Source organism: Spermophilus citellus, assembly GCF_964194105.1.
Source record: "Spermophilus citellus genome assembly, chromosome: 1".
Taxonomy (NCBI): Eukaryota; Metazoa; Chordata; class Mammalia; order Rodentia; family Sciuridae; genus Spermophilus; species Spermophilus citellus.
Genome location: NC_138182.1, coordinates 34394105 through 34421455, shown reverse-complemented (window position 1 = coordinate 34421455; position 27351 = coordinate 34394105). Strand labels below are relative to the sequence as shown.

The 27351-nt window shown below is 33.7% G+C and overlaps 1 protein-coding gene and 1 long non-coding RNA gene across 2 annotated transcripts in view; one reads left to right on the top strand and one right to left on the bottom strand.

Moving 5' to 3' along the window:
* Positions 1 to 1525: 1525 nt before the first annotated feature.
* UFM1 (ubiquitin fold modifier 1) lies at positions 1526 to 17003 on the bottom strand. Its single transcript, XM_081287210.1, has 6 exons — positions 16879 to 17003; positions 16746 to 16802; positions 15155 to 15212; positions 12141 to 12180; positions 11101 to 11133; positions 1526 to 9619 (listed from the first exon to the last, which is right to left on the bottom strand). Coding segments are annotated over exons 1-6 (258 nt in total). The 5' UTR covers positions 16881 to 17003; the 3' UTR covers positions 1526 to 9551.
* A 467-nt stretch (positions 17004 to 17470) lies between these two features.
* The window catches only part of LOC308650096, a 123874-nt gene continuing 113993 nt past the window's right edge, over positions 17471 to 27351 (top strand). The window contains exons 1-2 of the long non-coding RNA XR_014022247.1: positions 17471 to 17579; positions 21581 to 21633. This is a non-coding gene — a long non-coding RNA (uncharacterized lncRNA). The remainder of the gene's footprint in view (positions 17580 to 21580; positions 21634 to 27351) is intronic.

The window sequence follows — 27351 nt, the reverse complement described above, 5'->3', positions numbered from 1 at the left end:
GGAAAAATAGAAATCCACTGGATTAGACAAAGGGGAAGGAAGGGAAGAGGGTGGGGAGTGGAACAGAAAGGACAGTAAAATTAATCAGATTTCCTCCTGCTTCTTGGTTGGGACAGCAAGAGTGGTAAGCTAAATGTCCAATTTCTGAACACTTCCTGAGACACACCTTCACCAACATACCTACAGCATCTTGACCTTTCTATCTCCTATGGGCTTTCTAGTTCTTTTTAGGGGGTAAGGGAGTACTGAAGTTTGAACTCAGGGGCACTTGACCACTGAGCCACATGCCCAACCCTATTTTGTATTTTATTTAGAGACAGGGTCTCACTGAGTTGCTTAGGGCCTTGCTTTTGCTGAGGCTGGCTTTGAACTCATGATCCTACTGCCTCAGTCTCCCAAGCTGCTGGTATTACTACCATGCCTGGAAGCCTTCCTGATTCCTGATGCAGTTTAAACTTTCTCGTCTCATCTTTTAGTTCTTCAATTCTAGGTTCTATTTATTTTTGACCTTCTCCTTTGTCTGGCTATGATCTTGCCTTCTGGCCTTGACTTTTTCTCTTTACTTATAATTCTACCCTATGTTCAGATTCAACAGCATTGGCCTCAGTCTTCCTCTGGGGGCACTTTTGCTCTTTACTAGACACCATTCCAGTTACATAATGAAGGTTAAGTTTAGGTGAGCACAAATGTAGCAGGGATCTGTCAGGCTTTAAGCATTGGATGAGAATATCCAATAAGACCAACAAAATGTGGTTTAAGGTTTAAGACAATCTGTAGTAGTAAGGCATGTTTTTATACTGTGAACAGTTTTGGGTGTACTTACTAAGAAACTTTAGTAGAATTTTTAAAGTAAAAATTAAGACTTTGCTGCCAGCCTGCTCTGCTCCCAAGCCTCTGCATAGGATTCCTAAGAGCAATAAGCAGAGATATTTAATATTTTTGTCTTCAGTTAATAAATGCTGAATAAAGTAATGACAGAACTCCAAATAGATAGATATGAGCCACCATGAGAAAATATGGATGCACCATGTCGCCTTCCTTTCTCAGTGGCTTTAGGATTTATGAAAGGATTAGAGAGTAGGTCAAGAAGAGTAAGAAAGTAAGAGAGATAGGCAGATGTTGATGTCATGGGTAGCAGTATCTTTCTGGGTTTTGAACTAGGTTAACTTACCAAAGAGGCTATGCATTGTAGTGACTGAGAGGGGGTGTCTCTGAAGTCTGCAGGCAAGATTTGAGTTATACCTTTGCTTGTCTATTTTAGCTGTGTAACCTTGGAAAAATTACAAAGTTCCTTACAAAGTTCCAGTTACCTAAAGTGTGATGATGACAATATTATCAAGCTGTAGACTATATTAATTAAATAAAAAGGTAAAACATAACACAGTGTCTGATACATAGTAAAAGCTGCATGAATATAAATTGTTTCTGTGTGCTACCATTTGCAGAAAGAAACACTCATAGTGATTTTATAAGACTTTTACATTTAAGGTTCAAAATAGCAGGTGTATTCCTCCATGTCAAAAAATAAATAAAACATGATTTGATCATTTAGTAATTTTAGGTGGGGGGAAATGAACAGCCTTTATTGGTTGCAAAAGGAAGAGGGAAAATGACAATTACTGCTCCTAAGTGATGTCTGAAAACTCAGTTGCCAGTCTCCAAAGAGCAGCCAATTTTTTGAGGCTTCTTCTAGACCTCGGCCAAATCTGAGAGTGTTGAGTCAAACAGTCTGTCAGGAATACAGGTGCACAGGTTACAAAGGTTTAAAACAATCTATCAAACAGTCTGTCAGGAATACAGGTGCACAGGTTACAAAGGTTTAAGACAATCTGTAGTAGTAAGGCAAGTTTTTATACTGTGAGCCATTTTAGGTGTTCCAACTAAGTAACTTTAGTGGAATTTTTAAAGTAAGGTGAAAACATTGATCATGGTTCTGAACATTTAAAAAGAACAGTTAAAAGTTCAAAGTTAAAAGTCTAGTTAAACCTATATACTGTCAGTTGCTGAGGGTATTAAGGCCAAGAATAGATAGCTTGTAACTAAGAGTGTATAACCTTCTTTGGTATCTAAGACAAACTCCTGACATTAGCCCTGCCACTCCTTCCAAGATGTTCTTTTCCCAAACCTGTTCATCGCACCAATGGTAAAACCATTCATCCAGTTAGTCATTCAGCCCCTAATGGTAAATACAAATTTACTCTTCTTTTTCTCTCATATCCAATATTCAATGGTAAATTCATTCAGGTCTATAACCGATGATATAACAGGAATCAATGAGTGGGCTCATGTTATTCATGGGGGACTGGTTCTAGGAATTTGATGGATGCCCAAATCCTTAGATGCTCAAGCCCCTTATTTAAAATGATTAACATTTGCATATTACTTATGCATATTCTCCTTCATACTTTAAATCATCTCTACAAAACTTGCAATTCTTAATACAAATAGTTGTAGAATTGTATTGCTTAGGAAGTAGCACTGAAAAAAAGTGTACATATTAAAATAATTTTTTCCCAAATATTTTAGATGTATAATTGGTTGAATCTGAGGACAGAGAACCTGTTTTTACAGAGCCAACTGTCCTTCCCACTACTCAGGTCAAATTCATCATTATCTCTTGCTGAAAAACCTCTTTATTTGGAGTTCTGAAACCCAGCTTTGTTCCTACAGTTCTGGTGCCATGCTTTCTCTGTGATCTTATCTCTTACTCAGTTTACCTCTCCAAATGCATTCCAGTTTCACTGGCTTCTTTCACATTCTCAAATTGATACCTTCTGAGCCCTGCAAGATGGTACTATAGGAGCCAAGAGGAAGGATCCACATATACCGTTTAAGTACCTACCAAATGCAGTTTTTTCCACAGGCAGCTTGCATTTTCTTTTCCTACTCTCTGGAACATTATTCTCCCACATTCACATGAGGCACTCCTTTTCATCTTACCTAAAATTGCATCTATTCCTCATCACCTTAACTAAAATGCTACATTGACTTTTTTTCTTTAATCATAGCCCTTGCCATTATGTTTATTTATTCACTATTTCTTTTCCACTGTCCTGCAAGCTCCATGAGAGCAGGGACACTTTATTCCATTATTCTATCACTGATGCTCAGAAAATGTCCAGGATCTAAGTGCTCAAAGTATGCTTGTTGACTAATTCACGAGTGCCTTCGTCTATGTCTTCTCATTAAGCTCCTGCTCAAATTATCCTCATTGCTGCTAAATCTTCTATAACAGCACAGCTTTCAATAATTCTTTGAATCACTGTGACATTATCTGTCATATTCACTTGGCACTAATTATATGACCCCTGCAAGTTAATTATTAACTAATTTTATTCCAAGACATGAAACACATGAAAATAGAGATGATGTTAATTACCCGGAGAAGACTGAACTATATATTTCATTGACACAAAATTCTTATTGATCCTCAATTATGAATACATCTAGAAGTATCTACTAAAAAACTAAAGTCCAGTTGCATATGATAATATGGGGAAAACCTTTTCTATTCTGTGATGCTCTTCACGTCCTGTGATTGCAAAGGTTAACTTAAATTTACTACATAGTAGTATAGCCAAGTAGACTATGAGATGATGTATAGATCTGTTTGAAACCAGAACAGGCATTACAGTTAGTGTTTAAAAAAAAATATCTCACACTCAAAAAGCAAAGAAATGCAAAGTCTGTCTAGACAGATTGAGGATAAGGTTACAATGCCAAATACTGACTTAGTTGATTTTAAAAAATGCTTCAAAATGGAGGAAAGAAAGTGCATTTTATGAAAATCTAACAACTTTCCAGAACAAGACAGATGTCTTTTTCATGCAAGTAAGGATGAAGATGAAAAGCAGGAAGCAAAAGGTAAGGGATAACAGATTGGAATTTTATATTTATTTATTTGTTTACAGCAAGATGATGGCATCTTTGGAATCTGGCTTGCTTCATTAAAGTTCCTGTAAAATATTTTTAAATAAAGATTTCAAAAATATATCTTTCTATGGAATCACAGGGAGGCGGATTACATTATAGAGGATCTCTCCCCAAACAAAAGGTTCTGTGAAATACAGAGATTATCTTTTCATAGGTAATAACTTGTTAGTATAATTTAAAAATTAAGTCAAGATATTTGGAATATTACTATTTCCATATTGCAAAGCATCTGCAATTAAGCCCTCAGAAATCTCTTAAGAGGGAAATCTCTTACTTCTTTTGCTCCCTACTCAAATTCAAATGGTAGGATTAGAGAAATTCAAGATTAAATTTACTAAGCATGTGGAACTGACTACAAGTCACCAGAGATCACAATGCCCACACTGTCCAAGGCCTTCATTTCCCACTGTTGTGAGAAATAGTCTTTCCAGGCTCAAGGATGTAGCTTCCTGCAAACACATGGTGATTCTCTTTTGGTAATTTATCTCTGTAGCTTGCCCATGTATTCATTCACTGTTTCTTATGTTTCATTCCTACATAATGTGGGCATCTGAGAATAACTACAAAAGTCCTAATCTGTCCATACATTTATCTTAAAAATTCAGAGAAGCTAGCAACTCCATTTAAGACTTGTCAAAATGTTTGTGGCACTGACAACAAACAATACATACAGTTGATTTCTAAAACAGCTCATCAGTTGTAAACTGTGCATTTAAGAATTTATTAAATCCAAGTGTTACTCAGCCAAACAAATATTGACATGATGTATCATCACAATATGCTCTCAATAACAGCTTTTACATTGCTAAAAGAGTTTTGCCAGAAAATCAGATATCTATGCCAAAACACTGGCTCTCTACATTTGCTGCCAACCTTGGCCAGTGTTTTGCATCCAGTGACAAAATTAAAGCACATTTTATATAGGAAAGCAGAGAATAGGTCATAAACCTACTTTTCAAATATTCACAACTGTGGTATATAAATGAATATGCTTACTAAGAGGGAATCTGTAAGTGCCAATGTTTATGTAGTTACTATTAAAATTTCCAAGCACAGTGAGATCATAGTAATGTTCAATAGCAATCTATGAAGCTCCTTCCAGATGTGCTCATTTTGAAACATTTAAATATAATTCTATGAAAAATGATGTAAAATATGATTGTGTGTGGTTATCATCATATAAACCTTATAGTCAAGTCTTGAATACATTAACAATTGTCTCAGCTCCCTTAACAGTAAAGAAATAAACACGAGCATTTGATCAATCAAATGAGAGAATGCATGTGAAACGCCTGGGGCCTGGGGTGACCTGTACTTAGTACATAAAGAAGCATCTGATATATGTCTTCATGTCTATGACTCCTTTACCAGATAGTGGTTTTTTTTTTTTTTTTTTGCTTTTGAAATGGATAAATCCCAAGAAGTCCAAGAAAAGGAAATATGTCTTAGTTATATTTTGCCTTCAGTAGTTAATATCCAGCATATTTTATAGCTAATATATTTTTAAAATGATAGAATACTCTGTACTTTTTTAACTCATTAGTTCATTTCTGAGAGTGAGAGTAAATTTCCACCTCAATAGAAATATGAATATACTAGTTGATTAAATATCTTGTCTAAAGAAGTTACTATGGACAAAATACAAATAATTTCAATTTCTAGTATATTTGTCTTTCTTTTATGTAGTCTTTCAAAGTATTTGTTATGAGCAAGGCAATTCTGAAACCCAGTTTCAGTCATGATCTTAGACTTATATAAAATTTATAGTTTACAAATAATTCTATATTTAATAAGAGCTATAATAAAGAAATGTACAAAATACACTGGTTGCTTACATAGTTAAATTCCTAACTCTGCTTAGAAGAGGCGAAGACAGGTTCAATGGCTTTCGGACTTGAAAAATGAGTTCTGTATTTTCCAGGTACACATATGGGAAAGTAAAGGCACTGCATGCTAAGAACAGGCACAACAATGATACTGTGTATCATTGTTAACACTAAGATAATACTAAGTATCATCTGCAGTTGAATGTAGCTGGAGCATAGAGAAGGAAACCAGGAAAGCGGTAGTAACATCTCCAAAAGGCCTCATGTGTCATAGAAAGTATGCGTTTTTATTTAGCAGAACTTTTTAGTGGGAAGTACACAATCAGGTCAAAAAGCTCATTATAGCAACTGTGAAAGAAGAAATGGGAATAACAGTGGCTTTTTAAATAATATAAAAAGGGCTTTAATTGAACAATGGGTGTGGCTTAGAATTAAGGTAATTGTTTGCTTTTATATAGTGAGAAAGGAATCATGATTAGTAAAACATATCTGGTATATAGACAGTTTTCAGGATGTGAATGTTAAGAGCGAGCCTTTTAAGAATATTTATTTCAATAATAGTCTAATTAAATGTCCCAGTTTAAATAATGTTTCATCCATCTCTAGCATTAACCAACAGAGGACAATTCCAGAATTTCTGTATTCTAGAGGGGCTTATGAACAACAACCTGGTGGGAAGAGTGGGTTATTAGGGAAGTAGTCTCACAGCTAAATCTGTGATACTTAAGATTAAAAAAACAAATGGTCTGATGGGGCTGAGAAAAAGAGAGAGACAGTTCCTACTTCTACAAGGCCACCTACGGAGTACTATCAGTATTATAATTTTTATTTATTTAGTTCATATTTAGTTCATATTTAATGCCCTAGAACTTTATATTTATACCATCATACTATGTTAAAAATTAATATAGTTCCTTATTATTACATGTGTATTTAGTACTGACATATAATTTTAAGACTTAAACATTTGTAATTTTTGTAACTCCTAATTCAACACAGCTCTAGTATATTACAAGAAATGAATACTATAAATTTCTCCCAGTATGTCAAAGTCAAAACAAGGGTTCAAATTTCAAATCTCAATCTAACTAAGCCTCTTTCTTCTTCTATAAAGTGAGGACAATAATTTAGCAGTTTGAAGAATGAGACAACATAAATAAAATTATCCTTCAAACAATATAATCCATAGATAAATCATGTTTCCTGTGGTTTTACAAATGGCCCTGAGAACATTAATATAGTTAATTTAGAGTCACTACATTAAAGTATATTAGTTCTTCCAATTTATTTCAAGTCCTTGGGTAAAAATGTATGGTAGATAGTAAAAAGGTTGATTTTATTAATTCTAAAATCACCTGCACTGAAGAAATCACCAGAACTTTTTATAAGAGGTTCTTTTACACTATTCCAGATTTAATAACTTGAATTTAATGGGTGGTTTCCAGAAATCTGTATTTTTAATTCCCTACATGACTGATAATCACCCAGGTTTAGGACCTACCAGTACAGTTAATTACTATCACCCCTTCTTCAGTTTTAATTTTTTATTTTGTAAAATAAACTGACACTTGGAAATATACATTCTTATTCATGATTTATGGTATTTAATTATCTTTGCTTTTTAAATTACATTTTTAATAAACTGGCACAACCGGTGTGCTGATTAAGAATTCTAATAATAAAATAAGGATAGGCAATATGGTTTACAGTATAACAAAAGTATTTTCATAAGATATTAATTATGGACTATTAATTAAACTAAAGTACAATACTTCAAAATATTTTGCACAAAGAGCTTACAGATCATAATTGTTTAGTAACAAAATATCTCACTCAATGAAAGGTTTTTGAGAACTGCAATCTAATTTTCAAAACTGAAGAACAAAAGTATTAAATAAATCACTTTATGGCACAGAACACAATAAACTTATCTAAGCAAACAACAGAAAGGTTTTTTGTATTAGAAGCAAAATGGAAGAAATTTTAAATTAAGCCCCAAATTCAGGGAATAGTTATTCATAACTTTCTGGTTAACTTATGCTCAATTATAAGAAATAAGGGCTTTTAAGCATCATAACACTGTTTTTTTTTTATATATAAAAATATATATGAAATTCCAAACATTAGGAGTATATTTTTTTAACTTGGCAAAAAAAAAAAAAAAAATCTTACTTTGATAATTCAGAATCCTGCTGTTCATTAAATCTGTGAATAATATTTGGTAATATTTTAAACTACCGATGTCACCCTTAAGATGATTCAGTTGTATTTTCTTGTATTTATTTCTTCCCCATCAAACCTAGGAACTATAACAGGGAAGACACTGAAACATGGTAAGATAAAAACTGGTCTTAGACTTTATTCATGAATAACTCACCAAGTATTTACCGAATGTCTACTACACTTTCAGCTCTAGAAAGAATCTGACATGATAAGCCCTGCCTCTAGGGAGTTTGTCATTCAAAATACAGCACGTCAAGAAATGATTCTGAATCACTAAAAGCCTTCATTTTATCTTTCAAGATGTACCTAGATACTGATATCCTCTGTAAGATCAAGTATAATTTTTTATTATATTCTCTGAATTGTCATACGGGGTACTTTGAAATCTGTATGCAGGCAAGGCCCTCTGTCTAACTGCCTTCTGCTACTTAGATTAAGTCAAATATTTTGTTTTCACTTTCAGGTTTCTCCAACATACCCTCCACAGCTTTATCCAACCAGCTGGCTATTTCTGTGACACTTTACTTTCCTCTTCCCTGGGTACTTGTTGCTTTCCTCCTTGCAAAAGCCTTGTCAACCAGTCTTTCTCATCTTTCTTTACTTGGTTTCTTATCCATTTGGTTGAAAAATATTAGCACTTTTTTAAAGTCAGGTCTTCAATAAGTATAATTCATTGGAATTTTCAATTGATATCTTTAAACTTTGTTGTATTCTTCATATTTTCTCTGCAACAAAACTCTCTTCTTCAAAGTTATTTGGAAATATTATCCTCCAAAGGACAATGGTTTCTAGAAGATTTCTGTCTCAAACATTGTTCTACACAAGACTGATTCAGAAATGCATAATTCAGTAAAGGACGTTTGTACTGCATTGTCAATTCCCACTATTACATATACTGGATTCTGCCAAGATGACTGTTAAAAGACTTATTTGTTGTGGGATGTGACTTTATATACATAAAGGTTAGATCAAAAGTAAGATTTTTGGTCCTCTGGTACTGAATTAAATGTAATTTACATGACACATTAAGTCTAAAATTTACAAAACTAAATGATAAAGTCAAGACAGTTAACCATCATTGATATGTCTATCACCATCATCACAAACTATACACTCAAAAATCAAACTATTTATGAGTCTGTAAGTCAGATGCTGTCTAGCAAACTTCCATCTATGACTCATTTCCTTTTACATTTTTAATTCAAATACAAATATGTAAGAGTAAGTAAATTTTAATTTTCCAAAACTTCTCCAGAAAGAATTATCAGAATCATCCAGGTAAAAAACACAGTTGGATAATCCATTTTCACAAATGAACTCCGTACTTGTGTTGTGAGGTAGCAATCAACAACTCTAAGACCTTCTGTGGTGGCAGTTCCCGCTACTCACAAGCATTCCCTCTGCACATGAAGATCATGAACAAAGAAGGGACCAGAAGAGTCCACTTTTCATTGTTTCACTGACTTCTCGTGTTTTCGTAGTACGCTAAATGCCTGATTTCAAATTTACAACAACAAAAAATACCAATATTTATTCTGAAAAGTAATTGTATGTTCCAAGTAGCAGATATTAACAAGTTCCAACACGATCTCTAGGAATAATTCGAAGTTCTGAACCGTGCTTTAGAAAAACATTTCCTACACAAAAAAATAAAACATAAAGTTAGGTTTCTAAAAATGACAAATTGACAAGTTATCTTAATAATCCAACGATTATTACATACAATAAACAGTGTATTAAAAAGTAAAGTGGGTGCAAAAGATCAAGTAACATCAGAATCCAATTCCAATATTTTGTTTTTTTGTTTTGGTGGTACTGGGGAATTGAACCCAGAAGCATTCTACCAAGGTGCTATATCCCCAGTACTCCTGCTCACTTTTTTTCAAATTTTGAGACAGGATTTTGCTAAACTGCTGAGGCAACTTGCCATCCTCCTGCCTCTCAGCTCCTTAGTAGCTACAATTACCAGTGTGTACCATCATACTTGGCTCAATTCCAAGCTTTCTAAGTTTGTTCCTATTCTTCCCATAGCTTTACAATCAACAAATGTTTGCTTTAAAATTTTAAATAAGAACACTAGCCATGAAAATACTAACAATCTGCAAATAACAAGAATTAATTTCATCATGAATACTTGACTTAATACACAATAGAATACCTAAAGACAGAAAAAAAATTAAATTATCACGAGACAAAAGTTACATAAATTACAAAAATCTAGATACTCTGAATCTATTTTGGGTCAATTTTCACTGAGATTTCTTCATGTCCAGTGAGATACACAAATTAATTTTGAAATGTAATATAATAAGCATAATACTAGAGTAAGTAATAGCTAAAATTAACATATGCTACACAAAATTTCCGGAATAAGACAAAACCTTCATGTACTAAGTTTGAATACATGTATATAATAAAATGCCTCACAATTTTCAATAAAAGCCCTTTTCAATTAACAATTTACAATTTTATATCATTCCTTACTTTCTACATGGCTAAATTTCACTAGTGGTCTTTAAGGAAAATTTTTTTATTATAATTTAAAAATACCTTAGAATATAGTAATTTAAAAGTAACTACTATTTAAGAATGAGGTTATATTATATTAAATCATATGCAATTTCAGAACATTAAAATTAGGTGGTTAACCTAAAAGAACATATTTCAGAAATAATAAAAGTTTTTTTTTTTTTTTTTTAATAAAGCTTAAGACTACTTTTATCAAGGACTTTTACTTTGCATGTTGATTAGAACATCAATGTGTCACTCTGAATTATGTGTAACAGTTTAGAAGTTTGGAGTGTGGACTCAACCCTGTTACATGTAAATGACTATGTTCTTTAAAATAAAATAATAATAGCTAGGACCTACTGTATGCTAAGGATGCATAATGCAAACATTAAACACCTGCTCCCTCACAACCACCTTAAGAGGCCAAAATTATCATTTCCATGAGAGTACAATCTTACCTTCATACATTTTGTTATGTATTAGTTAAAAACTTTCCCTAAACAAGAGCTACAACCTATTGAAAATCTTTAATTAGAATGAATTAAATACTCATCATCAATAGACATATAATTCACTCCTACTTCATGATTTTCAAATAGATACTCACCAGCAGTCTGTGCAGGATTTATTCCTATTCCATCTAGAAAACAAGTTATAAAGTCATGTAAGTTATTTCTAAAGAACCAGAAGAGATTTACCAATATAGTGCTGCTGTATAAACCCCAGAACATGATTGAGAATCTTCCAGGTAAGTTACCTGTTTAAATCTACTGTTATGTATTTATGTACATTGCTGTATTAAACAAAAATAGCTGTCAATGTGATGAGTCTAATAAATTCTATGGAAGACACAATTTTTTAATTCTGGTTTGCTACAAAGCATAAAAATGTTTGTCAATTCTTCTAAAAAGCTAAAGGCATCTTAGGTATGCCATTAATAATTTCCATTCTGGTTTGAGATATGAAATCTTAAGGGTGGTAGGGTACACAAAGTCATTTAGTTCAAGTTCCAATTACAATTTGAAAGTTTCAAAATATTTTCTTGAGTTATTCATTTGTGAACCTAAAACTTTCCAGAAAGTAGGAAAACTTTCTTATAAACAGAAACACTTCAATTTAATTACAGCATATTTCATAGTAAGAAATTCTGATATACCTAAGTTACATCATGATACCATACTTTAAACTCACCTCTCTTAGTATTCTAATTGGACATAAACCACTTGCTCACCCATTTATATTAGTCTGTATACTTGAAAGACAATTAAACCCTCCACGCAAGCTTCACTCCCATTTTCTTATTCTATTATTTCATCATAAGAATAGTTCCATCATGCTAAACTTTTATCAGTATTCAAAGATATTCAAATTTTTAAAACTGTATCCCTAAATGGATAAAATACTACAAATCTGGAAGAGTTTTCTACCAGGAAAGGTAAAGCAAGGCATGGTAAAAGAACATGCTTGCTTAAGTTCCTGTATTCTACAGCATTTTCTGATACAATAATCCTGGCATAGTTTACCATTAACTTTATCATTTATATTAGTATATTTGGGCTTTTTGGATATAAGTTATTGTTAATTAATTTGATTTCTTTTAAACAATATCTGTATCTCTGAGGTAATAGTTTTAAAGTAAATTCTTACCATTAGTAATAATTGCACTTGTTGCTGCAGGAACTTTAAACTAAAAGGGAAAAAGGAAATAAATTTAAAAAAATGTGTAACTACCAAAGAATAACAAGGATGGGATACATATCACCAATTCTAAAATCCCAAAATGTATGTGATTAATCTTTCAGAATAAGTGACATTAAAGCAAGCACAATTTGCTTTAATAAAAAGCCCTGTACTCTAAATAATGCATTTGACCACATAAAGGAGACCAATAATTGTAAAACATTCCTTATTTATATACCATACAAAAGAAAACATTGTCAATCTATGGTCCAATCAAGGCCTATTCTTTTGGCTTAGACATTTTACCTTTATCATGCATAATTCTCCTACATAAGCAAAATAATAAGTATAGTTGATGAAAATATTTCTGTAATTTCTTCATAGAAATGGCAGGTTTCAAACAGATGCTCTCTTGTGTTTAATGGGAGTACCTCCAGAAGATTTTTAGATAACCACCAAGGCCCGTATTCCTTCCTCAAAATCTCCTTAAATGATTTGTTGATGTATATCTCAAAGGACTGTAATATTCCAATTATGTTGCTAGGAAATAACTATGAAGTTCAGTTAGGTACAGGTAATGTCAATTAGACAATTATGTGACTGCTACATGGGCAACAGCGATAGGAAGACACTCCTGACCTATTTCAGAGATGTTATAAAAAGATGTGCTTTTTGAATCAAAGGATAAGGCATGGAACTTATTGGTAGATAAGGGAGAGTCCATCTTGTAATGCTCTAGAGACCTGGAGCTGACAAAGTGTTCATGTCTTTATAGTTTATTCATTTTATCCAACAAATATTTATTAAGCATGTCTGTATGGACTAGTTTTATAGAATATTATCATTCAGTTTGGTGACCACTAAGTTTGAAAAACATTTATACTGAAGCAATACTCTTAATAAAGCTCTGATCAAATACCAAATTATTAAACAACTCAGATTTTCAAAGAATCCTACAAAGTTTTCAATTACTCTACTTACTCTTAAATCATGACTCAACTCTTAAATCATGTCCATTTTAACATACGTTGTGTATTTTCTTAAATCACATTTTGTAGTGGCTGAGTATTTTATAAACTTTAAAAGCCAAAAGCAACTATTAACACAGTTTGTCTCTTCTCCAAAATACAGAAGCAATGATTAAGGTGAAACCTGGGCTGAGTGTCACTAGTGATGTCAAATACAATAAGTAATCTTCTGATCTTACACTACTGTCATGTTTTCTCTTGGATACAATATTTAATGTTCTCAGTTTTGTTTTCTATTCCAATTCAACAATTCTTTTAATTTAGGATGCTAAGAAGCTCTTCTGAGGTTTTGACAACTCAGTGAAGTTAATTCCAAGTCATGTAATAGGAAATTTTGTTATTGTTTATTAAAATAATTTTATTAGGGACTTAAATCTGGACTATTAGCTTCTCTGTGAGAGCCCTTCTCACCTCTGCCTGAAGTCATATTCTTTCAAAACATGTAATACTCACAATTCATAATTATATGCTACATCAAAACTTTAATTAACATATATGGTTGAGTGAATGTTGTTAGTTTATTTTCTACTATATGTCCCTTGGGATTTTCTTCTACTTTCCTGAGAAAACCAAGGTTATAACAATGTATTAAAATTATAAAAGATACACCATAAAATAACTAAAAATATACTATAATAATAATGATTTATTATAACTTTTACAGATCTGCTTCTTAAATCAGAAACCTACTATGCCCAAGACAGGGAATATTTCTTGCAAATGATGCATGCAGCAAAGCTATAACATCCTGTATTCAGATCTGTGTCTCATCTTATTTTACTTACTCTTTTTGCATAAAGAATAAATCAAAATTGACTATAAAACTTTGTAGTTTAATTCTAAGTAAGGAACAAATGATGCTAGTAAACTAACATTAGTTTAGGAGCTAAGAGCAGTAACTAGTAGGCTGACTTCTCAATAACCACACAAATACAGGGAAGGGTTATAAGTTAATCATGTTTCTTGTTTATTTAGTTATTAACATCATTTTTATATGACTATACTTTCCTAAGACCAAAACATTTGGCTTTGGGTTACTCTGAACCTATCTAAAACTTTTAATTACCCATAAAATTTTGGTAAAAGGTATTATATCTTTATACAAAATTACTTAGTCAGATAGGAAGGACAGGCATTCACTACTAATTTTACAAATTGATAAAGAAAGAGTGCTAGGAATGTAGTTTAGTGGTAAAGAGCCTCCCTCGCATGGGTGAGGCCCTGAGTTTGATCTACAGCAAAGAAGGTGGGAGGAGGAACCAACACACACACACATACATACACACACACACACACACACACACACACACACACACCAGCAAAATGGAGAAGAAAGGAACTGAAGGATTTATTATAGCATACAGCTACTTAATGATATAACTAAAATAAGAGATCTACAGACTCCCAAGTTACATTTCAGTGCCATTTCTACTTTTCCATGAGTCACATCCAAAAATTTGATTATACATGTTTCTGATAATGGATGAAAAATTTTTTACTTCTCAACAGCTAAAAACTTCACCTTTTAAAACTAGACACTTTTCAAAACAATTTTACTCAGAATCTACAAGGTCAGGCATAAGATTTAGAAAATATGATAAAAATGTTTTTTAAAAATATATAATTCCAGAATCAAAACAAGTAAAAATTAGTGTACAAAATTTAGAGTGATATAAAGTTGTTGTTTTTTTTTTCAAAGTTTACATATCTTCACTACCTTCAATTTCAAGGAAAATTCTCCTTACAGTTTTTAACAGTTGCATAAAACTGGTGTGACAATTTGTTCAACTCATTTTTTTTGGTCTAAAAGTAAGCCTTAACTTTCTCTGTTATCACAAACATAACAATGAACCCATAGGGAAATGCCAAGTCACAATACATACAAACTAAAAAATTTTTGAAAGCCATTGCCAAAGTGTATTACATAAAGATAATTCCAATTTCCATACTTACTTCTTCTGCCGCAAATTTTAAGACTGCTGTAAAAGGTGTACTCTCAGGTACACTAAGTCTGGAAGAAGAATTAAAGAATGTTAAAAACTTGGATTTATTTCAAGAACCTTTTTTTCTTATTTCTTCCTTTGTAAGTGATCTAGACAAAGCTGTCTTTTGAGTTTCAGAATTATTTGTTTTGATTACAGTACTATTTTCATTGACTCTAAAATTTTTAAAAAAAGGAAGTAAATAGCCTTAGAACAATTACCCACTTGAAAACTTTTAAAACTTTAAAATTGAAAGCTAATGACCACAGATGTAGATTTATGTATTTTACCTTTTTTGATACAATTAAGTTTAACATATCAGCTAATTCTTTCTAGAGACAGATTTCAAGAAGTTTAAATCTCTTCTTGTTCCTCAGTCCACTTTATTGCCTTTCATCTAAACATTATTTTACCCAATGTGGCAATGTGTTTTATTTTCCAAGTTGGCAGCTTTTCATAGGGGTAGACATGTTTTGACTGTAAATGCACAGAGGACACTATGGTTTTATAGGTTCGTAGTAAATTTACAGATGAGGGGATGGTAAAAATGAGAGAATTCCTCCTCTATTATCTTGATAGCAAAGGGAAAAGGAGTTGTGGAAAGTTTTGAAATTTTTATAAAATCCTTTCTGGCAATAAGAGAAAAATGAGCACGCTTGAGGAATACAGGAGAGTGCTCATTATTAATTTTATATAAAGCACATAAGCTTAATTATGTATTTTTCCAGGAATATTCAGTCACAAATAGAAAATGAAAATGGTTAAGAGTTGGTCTCATGAAGCAAAATATGTCAGGAAGAGAAAGGGGGACATCAGAATTGAGGGCATTTGCAAGGGAATGATTTTTAAAATGGACCACAAACTATAAGCTGGATAAGGAAAAAATAAGTGGGATATGGCACTGGGGAGTGGAGAGTGATAGAATAAAAAGCCACTGTCATCAGTGGATTAAAAAAGTCTTGTATAAGACATTAGAGTAAATCAACTGGAAGGAGAGAATGTAGTAACCTGTAAGACAGTACCTGAAATTAATATTTTACGTTCTTTATTAACTTTCAACACAGGAAGTGTGTGGCTTGAGGCTCAATTACTTTGTGATATCCTGTTGAGTCATATACACAACAAAATAAAAAACTTAACAAGCAGTCAAGTAACTTCAGAGTCTGCACTGGGAAGTCTTCCCTAACTTCCTCTAACAGCTGCCAAAGTGGCTCTAGGACTTTGCAATCACCAGGAGTGAGGGGCTGTTCAAGAGGACCAGAGCCTTGTTCAAATATCCTCCCGCTCTCTCGTTCACCAAAGGAATTCCAAAGGGGATCCGGATAAACTAGAGTCACGCAGCCCTACCCCTGTGCGAGGGCCCAGCTGTCACTCAGGGGAGCATGCGGGGACCTCTTCTTTAGGGTTCCTGCGGGAAGGATTCCTGGAAGGGCACGGACTGGGCATAGGGAGGGAAGGGAAGCAAGCTGCGTAGGGTGGGAAACCTTGGAAAAGTTCGACAGTGTCCAGCCCAGCACCTGCTCGCCCAGACCACAGGCCCTCGCCGCGGCACAGCTACTCACACTTTATATGGCAACCGCGGGTCCGACGTCAGCGTAATCTTAAAGGAAACCTTCGACCTGAGAAAGAGCGAGGGAGAGAATTAGGATCCGGTAGAGAATCAGAGACTGGGGCGCCTAGAAAACAAAGACTTACATGGTGGAGTAGGTCTGGGCGGACACCCCACGCCAATTTGGCGGAGTAGCTCCAAGCCCTCACCAGTGAGGAAGCGTCTGGGCCCCTCCCGACTCAGCTCCACGTCTCCCTCCGCAAACTGGGGACCTCCAAAGCTGCTATTGTCCAAAGAACTGCCTGAAAACTGGTTTCAGATTCTCAAGGTAGACGAGGCCCCAAAGTCACTAATATCACGGATTTTAGACTTCTATCTCTGAAAACATAGCAGTAGTTACATACAAATACTGTTTTTCTAAGTTCAGTTAATTTATGTTACATTTTTAGTAAGGCACAATACGTCTGAGCATAGAGAGTAGGACCCTAGGCTCTACTGGGAGGTTGGGTCGGAAGTAAGGAAATCCACTAGACCCAGGAGGTGCGAGTGGGTCAGGGGCGGGACTCGGGGGCAGGGGCGGGACTCGGGGGCAGGGGCGGGACTCGGGGGCAGGGGCGGGACTCGGGGGCAGGGGCGGGACTCGGGGGCAGGGGCGGGACTCGGGGGCAGGGGCGGGACTCGGGGGCAGGGGCGGGACTCGGGGGCAGGGGCGGTGGTGGGCGGGGCCTTTCCCAATGTTGCGAGGCAACCTGCACACCGGAAAGCTCCAAAGATGCTCAAGAAACTGGACTCTTAACCTTACTTTGTCAAACATTTTCTTTTGCCTTTCCAGTATCCCAATCCTACTGTACGTTTTTTAATTCCTCTTATTTTATTCTTCATATTTTACTTTCCAATACTGAGTTCTATTAAGTTTCAACAAATAAGAGTGTTATCAAGGACAAATAGTATATGTGAAGTCTCATGCTCAGGTGTTTAAGAAAGAAAAGATCCCAGTACTTGAGCGATTTGGACTCCAGCTGAAAAGATTGAATAGAAGATGTTAGTAGTTCATTAATAGAAATAAACCCGGAGTTCTAGATTGCCAGTCATCAGCTGCATTTCTTCAGTTTAACGATGAACTTTGAATCCTTTCTGGGTGCCAGTCACTAAGCTAAACTCTGGGGGATCTCAAAACCAGTAAGACAGGGAGGTGCCAGCCCACTAGTTAACAGTTGGTAGTGCTTGTATAATGAGGCAAGAGGGCTGTCCTCTAAACTTCATACAAATGTAAACCTCTCTATAAAATAAGCATTACTTTCAAAGTATTTGTAATTAGCTTTTTAAGAAATATTGCAATGAATAAACAAAACAGAAAAAAAGGTAGGCACTAAATTAATGGAGAGATGTAGTTATCTTTAGAATATGAGTTGGGGGGCTGGAGTTGTGGCTCAGTGGTAGATCCCTTGCCTAGAATATGAATTAGATCTTAAGGTGAAATGTCTAAGAGACTAGCAGGCAAGAAATTATAGTGGAGGTGCTGAAGACCAGTTTCATCTTTGCCAAATTTTTAGCTGCTTTCTGTAGTGAGATCTTCCAAAGGAGAGTTCTGATTTTGACCAAAATTTGCAGGAACATTATCTTCACTTTCAAAATTGTAGGTCTTGCCATATACAAAGATGGAAGCAAATATTGATAGATTTGGGGGACAATAGTTACACCTTTCATAACTAAAACTACAAAATTTGTGGGAATGACTATGATGTTTGAGAATGGCAGTAAAGATAAGCCTACTGATAACATCAGCTAGCCAAATAACAATGGAGAGATTAGTATACATTATCTAGTCTTTATTTTTAATAAATATTACATTTTTAAAGTAAAACAATACATTCAGTTATTCACAGGTTGGTTTCTGCTCCTGTATAAAATGTGACAAATACTAAAGAGAAAAATATACTTTTATTAGTGAATTTCTATTGTATTATATAAAGTAGTAAAGTCATATCCAAGGAGGTTAAGTACTCAGATTCATATTCCTCTTTGGAGTACACATGTCAAAATAACAAAAGAAATATAAAGTACACAGCTTGACAAGCTTTCACATAGTGAACATACAATATTATATTCTCAAAACATATCAAAAAGTACCTATTTCAAAATATTTAGAATTCTTTCTCATCTCAATTCTCTAGCTCTAGCTTCTTACATGTGTGTTCTCAGAGTCAGCATAATTTCTAGATCCTTCTGATTTTTTTCATAAGAAAGGAAATTATAAATGGATTTTTATAAATGGATTCATTTATACTTTTTTAGTTTTTAAAACGTTCCTAAGGCATTTTAAGTTTTCAATTTTTATAACAAAACAAGGACTTTCTGATTTACTGAAAAGCTAAAATGCTACAATATATTTGATGGATATAAACAGAAATTTTAGAAGATAAGTGGCAAATGTAATATTTTAAGACAAGAAATGGGATAAATGGCCCAATGGGTTTTGGAAGAGATCCAATTCATATCATGTAGAGACAGAAATGATTGCGCAAGTACAGTGTGACCATATTAGATCTCACTGTGAAACATACTGATATTCTATTTGCAAAAGCATATGAATTTCTCATTATCAGAATGGAATCAGAAGGAAATGAAATTTCTGTGAGGATTACAAGACTTGAGGACTAAAATTTATTTTAATAATTATTTATTTAGGAAGGTTTAAGTAAAATAGAAAACATGCAATATTTGGATGCCAAAAAAAAAATCACCTTCTTAAACTTTTTCACCTTGTATGGTTGTATGTATTGTTATGACTAAGACCACCTGATAGTCAAATTATGTCATCCTAAAGAGATCACAGTGGGGTAAATCTTAGGATCTTCTATTTCAAATACTTCATGTTATAAAATTATGCCTTGATCAATTCATAATAAGTTGCTATATGTCTGAGTAAATAATTTGTCATTTTATTCTATTATCTTTACTCACAGTACGCTAAAAGGCACTAATATCATTGGGGCAATGATAACAGTAATGACTTAAAATTGATCAAGATCTCAAATACCACATAATCTCACTCATTTGTTGAATGAATAAGTTGATTTTGTAGAAGAATGAAAGGGAATAATGATTGCTAAAGACTGGGAAGGGCAGAATGAGAAAGAATGGAAAGAAGTTCAGTAAGAGGCACCAAACTCAGTGGAGGAATAATGTTTGGTTATTCTTTAGCACAGTGTTTTAACTATTTACTAAAATAATCTATGATATATTTCAAAATGACCAGAAGAGTGAGAAGTTTCCAATACATGAAAAAGATTAGATGGAAATGCTTATTCTCCTGATTTGATTGTTACACACACACACACACACACACACACACACACACACACTCTATCTATCTATCTATCTATCTATCTATCTATCTATCTATCTATCTATCTACCTACCTATATAGTGACTCAGATGGGGAAAAAGAGGGGCATCCTTGGTTCCATAATGTTTCTTGAACTAAAGGGTGCTTATCGTATGTTCACTATGTGAAAGCTTGTCAAGCTGTGTACTTTATGTGTGTTACATTTCAACGAAAGAGCTTATCTTAAAAAAAATCCTCCAAACTAAAAGAAATAAAATAGTTACAACAACAAATGACTGAGAATGATACATAATTTTTAGTGGGCAGGGTACTAAGGGATTCACAATAGTATGTTCAGTATAGAAGAGAGTAAAAATTGTGTATTAGATTTACTTAACTTCCTGAGAAATTGTGTCATCGATAGCTATAGCACTCTTTGTATTTGAATTGCTAATTCAACATGGCTATATCTGAATGTATTTATGACTGTAATATCTGCGTTGAATTTACCTGTTGAACAGATATTATCTAATTAACTATGATTTCTTAACTCACTGTGTAGACATGAAATATATATTGAAGTAATTTCACATGGTGATAATTTGGTTTTAGTTTCTTAATATTAAAGGTTACAATATGATGTAAATTTTTTAAAATTATATGTATAGTCTGTTATTATCCAACAATAAATATTTAGGATTAAAAAATGAATCATATTTCTAAATGTGGAGATATAGATAAATTTGGCAAGAGATCATTCTCACATCAGAACAGCTCTATAAAATTAATCCATTGAAAGCCAGGCATGGTGGCACATGCCTGTAATTCCAGCAGCTGGGGAGGCTGAGGGAGGAAGATAGCAAGTTCAAAGCCAGCCTCAGGAAAAGCAAGACTTTAAGCAACTCAGTAGGACCCTGTCTCTAAATCAAATACAAAATAGGGCTGGGGATGTGGCTCAGTGGTCCAGTGCCCCTGAGTTCAATCCCTAGTACCCATCCCCCCCCTAAAAAAATTAATCCATTGAACATGTGCCATTGTGAATTGAAGACATGCACCACTTTATGATACACCACATTGGGCTGTGGGGATGGGAGTATGGATTGTAGTTCTCATTTCTGTCTAAAATTCTTCTACCCAAATCTTCATTTATTGCTTTACTTTCACATCAATCTATCAGAGAGTTATCTTATAAATTAATCCATTTTGTAGCAGAAGTTAAATTATACAAGAAGCAAATAGCATATAAATCCACACTACCCTGTGAAAGTTTCTCTCCCTTAGCAAAGTATTATTTGTAATAATGCCAAATAATGACCCAAGGCCTTTATGAAATAAAGTTTTAATGTTATAAGAAAATAAAAATGTCAGTAAAGGAAGGATTTTAAAAATCAACAAAAAATAGGAGACATGTGGATAACTTAGCATGTTATTTAGAAAAGAAACTAGTTTATTTTAAAAATAAAATAAATTATAAAAATAAAATTAGAAAGAATAATGACATAATTCATATTAATTTACAGTTCAAACATGGAGTGAAAATATACTTCAAACTGAAACATGATGCCGCCAAATGGTAAGTAAAATGCCCAGTCACTAAGAAAGAAAAAAGTAATTTCCATATTTACTGGAAATATTTTAATTTTGACAAATTGAATGGACTAGTCAACACATGATAAAAAATATGTGATTTAAAGAAAGAACAAAATTGTCTTTTCCTTAATTTTTTAAATTTTACTGTTCTATAATATTCTATTTTGTGAATTCTTGTCCTAGATTCATATTTAACTAATATTTATTTCTTGGGTTTCTTTAATAGTATCAGATGATATTTGTTTTTCCTTTAATGCTTCATTTTTCATGTTTTGCCCTAACAATAAATAAGGTGATAGAAGAAGAGAATTTCCGGTTGTTGTTAAATGTTACTAATTGTCAGATGTGGCTTATTCTCTGAGACTCTTTGAAAGGATTAAAAGCAGTGTGACATCTTAATTGTCTAAAAATTGCATCACAAGTTGCAATGATATGAATTCAGAAATACTGCTTAATTACCATTAAAATAGTAAAGTTATTTTCAATTTGATATTGTTGATCTTGGATATATAAAAATTTTCATTTATAATTCTCCATCATCCTTAATCAAAGCAAGAAACAGTGATTGATAATCTTCTTTTATATTTATGCAGCATATTGCCATTTTTTAAGTCTTTTGCAATTACAGCCACATTTTATTTCTATAATAAGGCATTTAGCATTCAGGATGAATTCAGTTGTTTCTGAGGTGACGCACAGGCCCAAGGTAACCCTGGTGGTTTTTGAGAGACTGTGGAAAAACACAGTTACAAATGTAGTTTTACAAAACTTACCTAATTTGAGCCCATGCAAGTTATTTTTTGATTATTAATTGTTTAAACTACAAGTAATTGAATTAATAAACTCATTTAATGAGCTTCTCAATGAGTTTTTGCTGATTTCCCAGAACCTAGAATAAATATCTGCCATACAGCAGGTACACAGACAATATTTGTTGAATGAATTCATCTTTGCTTAAAAATATTACAGATTGGTAATACTTTCCAGTTGCACTAATGTTTGTAGATTCCATTAACCGCACTCATAAAAGCTCTTAATGCAGGAACTTACACACTTAGATTCTTGCGTTGTTCTTATTTTAAGGCTTGTCTGTTCAAAGGACAAGGCAATTCATGCAATTTACTGCTGCTAGTAAAAGCAGAGGTTAAAAAAGGCTAATTAAAGATTCTTATCAAGTGTGACTAAAGAAGCCATTAGAATAAAAATATGTGAATATCCTCACATGTTCCTTCACCATTACTTTCTGTAACATGTGACATTCTGAATCAGAGACCTTGCATTAGAAACCTCACTACTGACTCTTTCAGAATTTTATACTTACAGATACAACATTGCTCATTGTTATTAACCTTTCTGGCAGCTTCCATAGTGATAGAGATGGTGATGTATAGAACAGAGGTGGTATGCTGGTGGCAAGTGGCTCTGGGAGTTTTGGGGTTGTTCTACACAGTACAGCTAAGTGCATATTACATTTGGAACAGATCCATATGGTTCAATACCTATTGTTCCTATCAAACCTTTATGTTTTTTGTTAGTCTTCTGCAGTCATTTGAGTTTATGATCCTTGGTATATAGGATCAGACTTATGGAAGCATTTTTGATGCAATTCTATTAGCCAAAGTACATATGGGTACTTACATAGTTTAGTATACTTTAAAGTTATAACAGCATGGTATTGGCACCAAAACAGACATGTAGAACAGTGATAGAGAATAAAAGACACAGAGACAAACTCACACAAATACAGTTATACAGGACAAAGGTTCCAAAAACATTCACTGGAGAAAAGATAGCCTATTCAATAAGTGATGCTGGGAAAAATGGAAATCCACATGTAACAAAATGAAATTAAACCTCTATCTCTCCCTCTGCACTAAAAGTGGATCAAAGACTTAGGCATTGCTGGGCACGGTGGCACATGCCTTAATCGCAACGCCTTGGGAGACTGAAGAAAATGTCTGAGGCAGGTGAACTGTGACTTCAAAGCCAGCCTCAGCAACAGCAAGGCACTAAGCAACTCAGTGAGACCCTGTCTCTAAATGAAATACAAAATAGGGCTGGGGATGTGGCTCTATGGTCGAGTGTCCCTGAGTTCAATTCCCAGTTCCAAAAAAAAAAAAAGAAAAAAGACTTAGGTACTAGAACAGAGACCCTGTGTCTACAAGAAGAAAAGATAGGCCCAAATCTTTACCCTATCAGCCTAGGAACTGACTTCCTTAACAAGACTCCTACAGTGCAAGAGGTAAAATCAAGAATCAATAAATGAGATGGATTCATACTAAAAAGCTTCTCAGAAAAAGAAAGAATAATGTGATGAGAGAGCCTATAGATTGGGAGAAAATCTTTCTCACATGCACCTCAGATAAAGCATTAATCTCTAGGGTATATAAAGAACTCAAAAAATTTAACATAAAAAAATTAACCCAATCAATAAATGGGCAAAGAAACTGAACAGACACTTCACAGAAGAAGAAACGCAATCAATCAACAAATATATGAAAAAATGTTCAACATCTCTAGCAATTAGAGAAATTCAAATGAAAACTACTCTAAAATTCCATCTCACTCCAGTCAGAATGGCAATCATCAAGAATACAAGCAACAGAAAATATTGGCGAGGATGTGGGGGAAAAGGTACACTCATAAAGTGATGGTGAGACTGCAAATTGGTGAAACCACTATGGAAAGCAGTTTGGAGAATCTTCAGAAAACTCAAAATAGAACCACCATTTGACCAGCTATCCTTCTCCTCGGTTTATATCCAAAGGAGTTAAAATCAGCATTCTACAGTGACACAGCCACGTTAATGTTTATAGCAGCTCAATTCACAATAGCTAAACTATGGAACCAACCTAAGTGTCCTTCCATAGGTAAATGGATAAAGAAAATGTGATATTTTTTTTCCAGTGGAATATTACTCAGTTTTAAAGAAGGATGAAATTTACTGGTAAATGGATGAGTTGGAGAATATCATGCTAAGTGAAATAAGCCAATCCCAAATAACAAAAGGCCAAATGTTTTCTCTGATATGCGGATGATAATTCACAATAAGGGGAGTGGGGGGACTAGGGAAGAATAGTTAGATTAGGTTGAGCAGAATGAAGGGAGTGGAGGGGAGTGTATATCGGGATAGGAAGGGTAAGTAGAAGGAAACAGATATTATTACCTGATGTACATAATGAATGCATGACCAATGTGATTCTACAATGTGTACAATCAGAAAAAAAATGAAAAATTATACCCCATCTATGTATGATATGTCAAAGTGTATAAATGCATTCTAATGTCATGTATAACTAATAAAAGCAAACTTAAAAATTCAAAAGTTGGAGATTTCTAAATCCCAATTGTATATGTGAAACCATTACCCATGGTTTAAGAGTTGTGTCAAAATGGGAAATTAGGGAGTTTGGGCTCTTGATAGCTATTTTAGATATTAGGATAATATAGTCTAGGTAATTCAAAAACTGTTAATTGTTACAGATTTTAACTGTTTTCAGTATTAATTCTGAAAATCTTAGATAATCAACTGCCTTACATAGTTTAGTATATTGTAACAATGTTATTATCACCTGAAACTCTGGGTGTCTTTTTGCAGCTCTGTTCACCTCAGTTTAGTTAATTCTATATACACAATCTATAATAATTTCTTGAAAAATTTTTGCGTGATTTTTTTTAACATTCATAGCCATTTTGTCTTGCTGTCCTGGGGTATTGAAATGTATTCTCTCTTACAAAATGTCAATTAATTATTTTTATTTATTTTTGATTAGTGGTTTAAAGGTGGACTTACAATGTAAATGACCAGTTCACAAACTAGAATTGGTAAGGATTTCTTCTAGAAGCTATCAGAGTATTAACAGAGAGATGGATATTTCTCCCTTACTTCTTTAAGCAGTTGGAGAAATATGATCTACATTATTTAGATAAAAATAAAATATTGGTTCATTATGTCCTACTTATTTTATGATTGATAAATAAATAAACTTTACTCAGAAAGTCTTATTTTTACTACCATCAAAAACTGTCATTATTTTCTAAGAGATTGGGTACCCTAGCCTGTTTTGTTTTGTTTTTTTATCCTAACTCATTGATAGGAACTTCAAACTTCTATTACACCTACAACAACAATGAAAATGAAAACCCTTTCTAATAGAAATTTACATTATTAAATTTTTCTTCTTCATTTTTAACTCTTTTCAACTGTAATGCTCATAAATATAATCATGTTAACTTTTTATTTGACTTTCCCTAGCATTAATAGTGAATTGAAGACATTTGTTTTGAATATATCTGATCACACTATATAGATTTCATAATTCATAAATAATTCCTCATGGAAAGCATAATATAGAGCATTTAATTTACAACCTAAGATTGAAGTCAAAAGGCTTTTTCAAAGCTTACTGTTATCTTCTATTTTTCTAGAATATTTATTGTTTGGTTTTGTGTTTAGGGCTAATAAAAGTACATTTGTATTTCTGTGTATCTTAATCACACTTTTATTTTCTGTGTTTTATGATGTTTGCACATCTTACCAAGATTGCCGGCAGCTGCGAGGTTCTCCCTCCCAGGCTTAGCCAATTCTTGGAGATAGCACAAGGCTCAACTTTGTTACCTTTTATATGCAAGTCAACTAATCTCCAGGTGTCCATAGCCCCATCTACTTCTGTGTTAGTCTGTTTCCTTCTCTATAAAAAAATACCTGAGATAGTCAACTTTATAAGTTTCTAAAGAGAGAAGGTTTGTTTTGGTTTGTGGTTTCAGAGGCTTCAGTTCATTACCAGTTGGTCATTTTGCTTTGGCCTGTGGCAGCACATCTTCTTGGGAAAGCCTGGGGGAAGTGGAGAATAAGAGAACAAGGCTGGGGTCCCACTGTCAGCTTCAAGGGCACCCCACCAATGACCTGAAGACTTCTGACAGGCCCACTTCTTAACGTTTTCACAACTCACAGTAGTGCCAAAGGCTGGGTATCAAGCTTTAACATGTGATCCTTTGGGGGACTTTCAATGTCCAAACCATAGCAATCTCCCTATCTAATTCTTTTTGTTGTTGTTTTTCTTCTTAGTTCTACATGACAACGGAATGTATTTTGACATATTATACATACATGGTGTAAAACTTCCCATTCTTCTGGTTGTACATGATGTGGAATTACGTCGTCGTGCATTCATATGTGAACGTAGGAAAGTAATGTTTTGACTCATTCTACTGTCTTTCCTATTCCCATTCCCTCTCCCTTCCCTTCATTCCCCTTTGTCTAATCCAAAGTATTTCTATTCTTCCCTACTCTCCTCCCCTTATGGTGAATTGGCATCTGCATATCAGAGAGAACACTCAGCCTTTGGATTCTTACATGTTATCTAATTCACTTGTCCTGAATCAACTCTGGTTATTTAGTAAAATTTCGAAATGGATTTCTGGATTAAGATAAGATAATGCTTACAATCTCTTAAGTAGACGTTCTAGCCTTCTATCCTTTCTAAAATTCCTAATAAAATAGCAATGAATTCATTAAAGTAAAACATGAAAAATGATGATAAAGCAGTTTCATTGTGTGCTGGTTTGATAGCCAATACTCTGTTTTTCTTTTTTCTTTTTTTTTAAATACTCTGTTTTTCTTGAAGATGTTTTCCTTAACGCAGAGCTAATGGGGATACAATGGCAAATACAATCCTCTGAATGTGCATGTTACATGTCA

What these genes read in the sequence shown, in the direction of transcription:
- UFM1 (XM_081287210.1), bottom strand. An exon ending in CCGCGGTTGCCATATAAAGT is followed by an intron (nt 15,213 to 16,745) that starts GTGAGTAGCTGT and finishes TTCTTCTTCCAG; the next exon opens with ACTTAGTGTACCTGAGAGTA. An exon ending in AAATCCTGCACAGACTGCTG is followed by an intron (nt 9,620 to 11,100) that starts GTGAGTATCTAT and finishes TTTTTTGTGTAG; the next exon opens with GAAATGTTTTTCTAAAGCAC.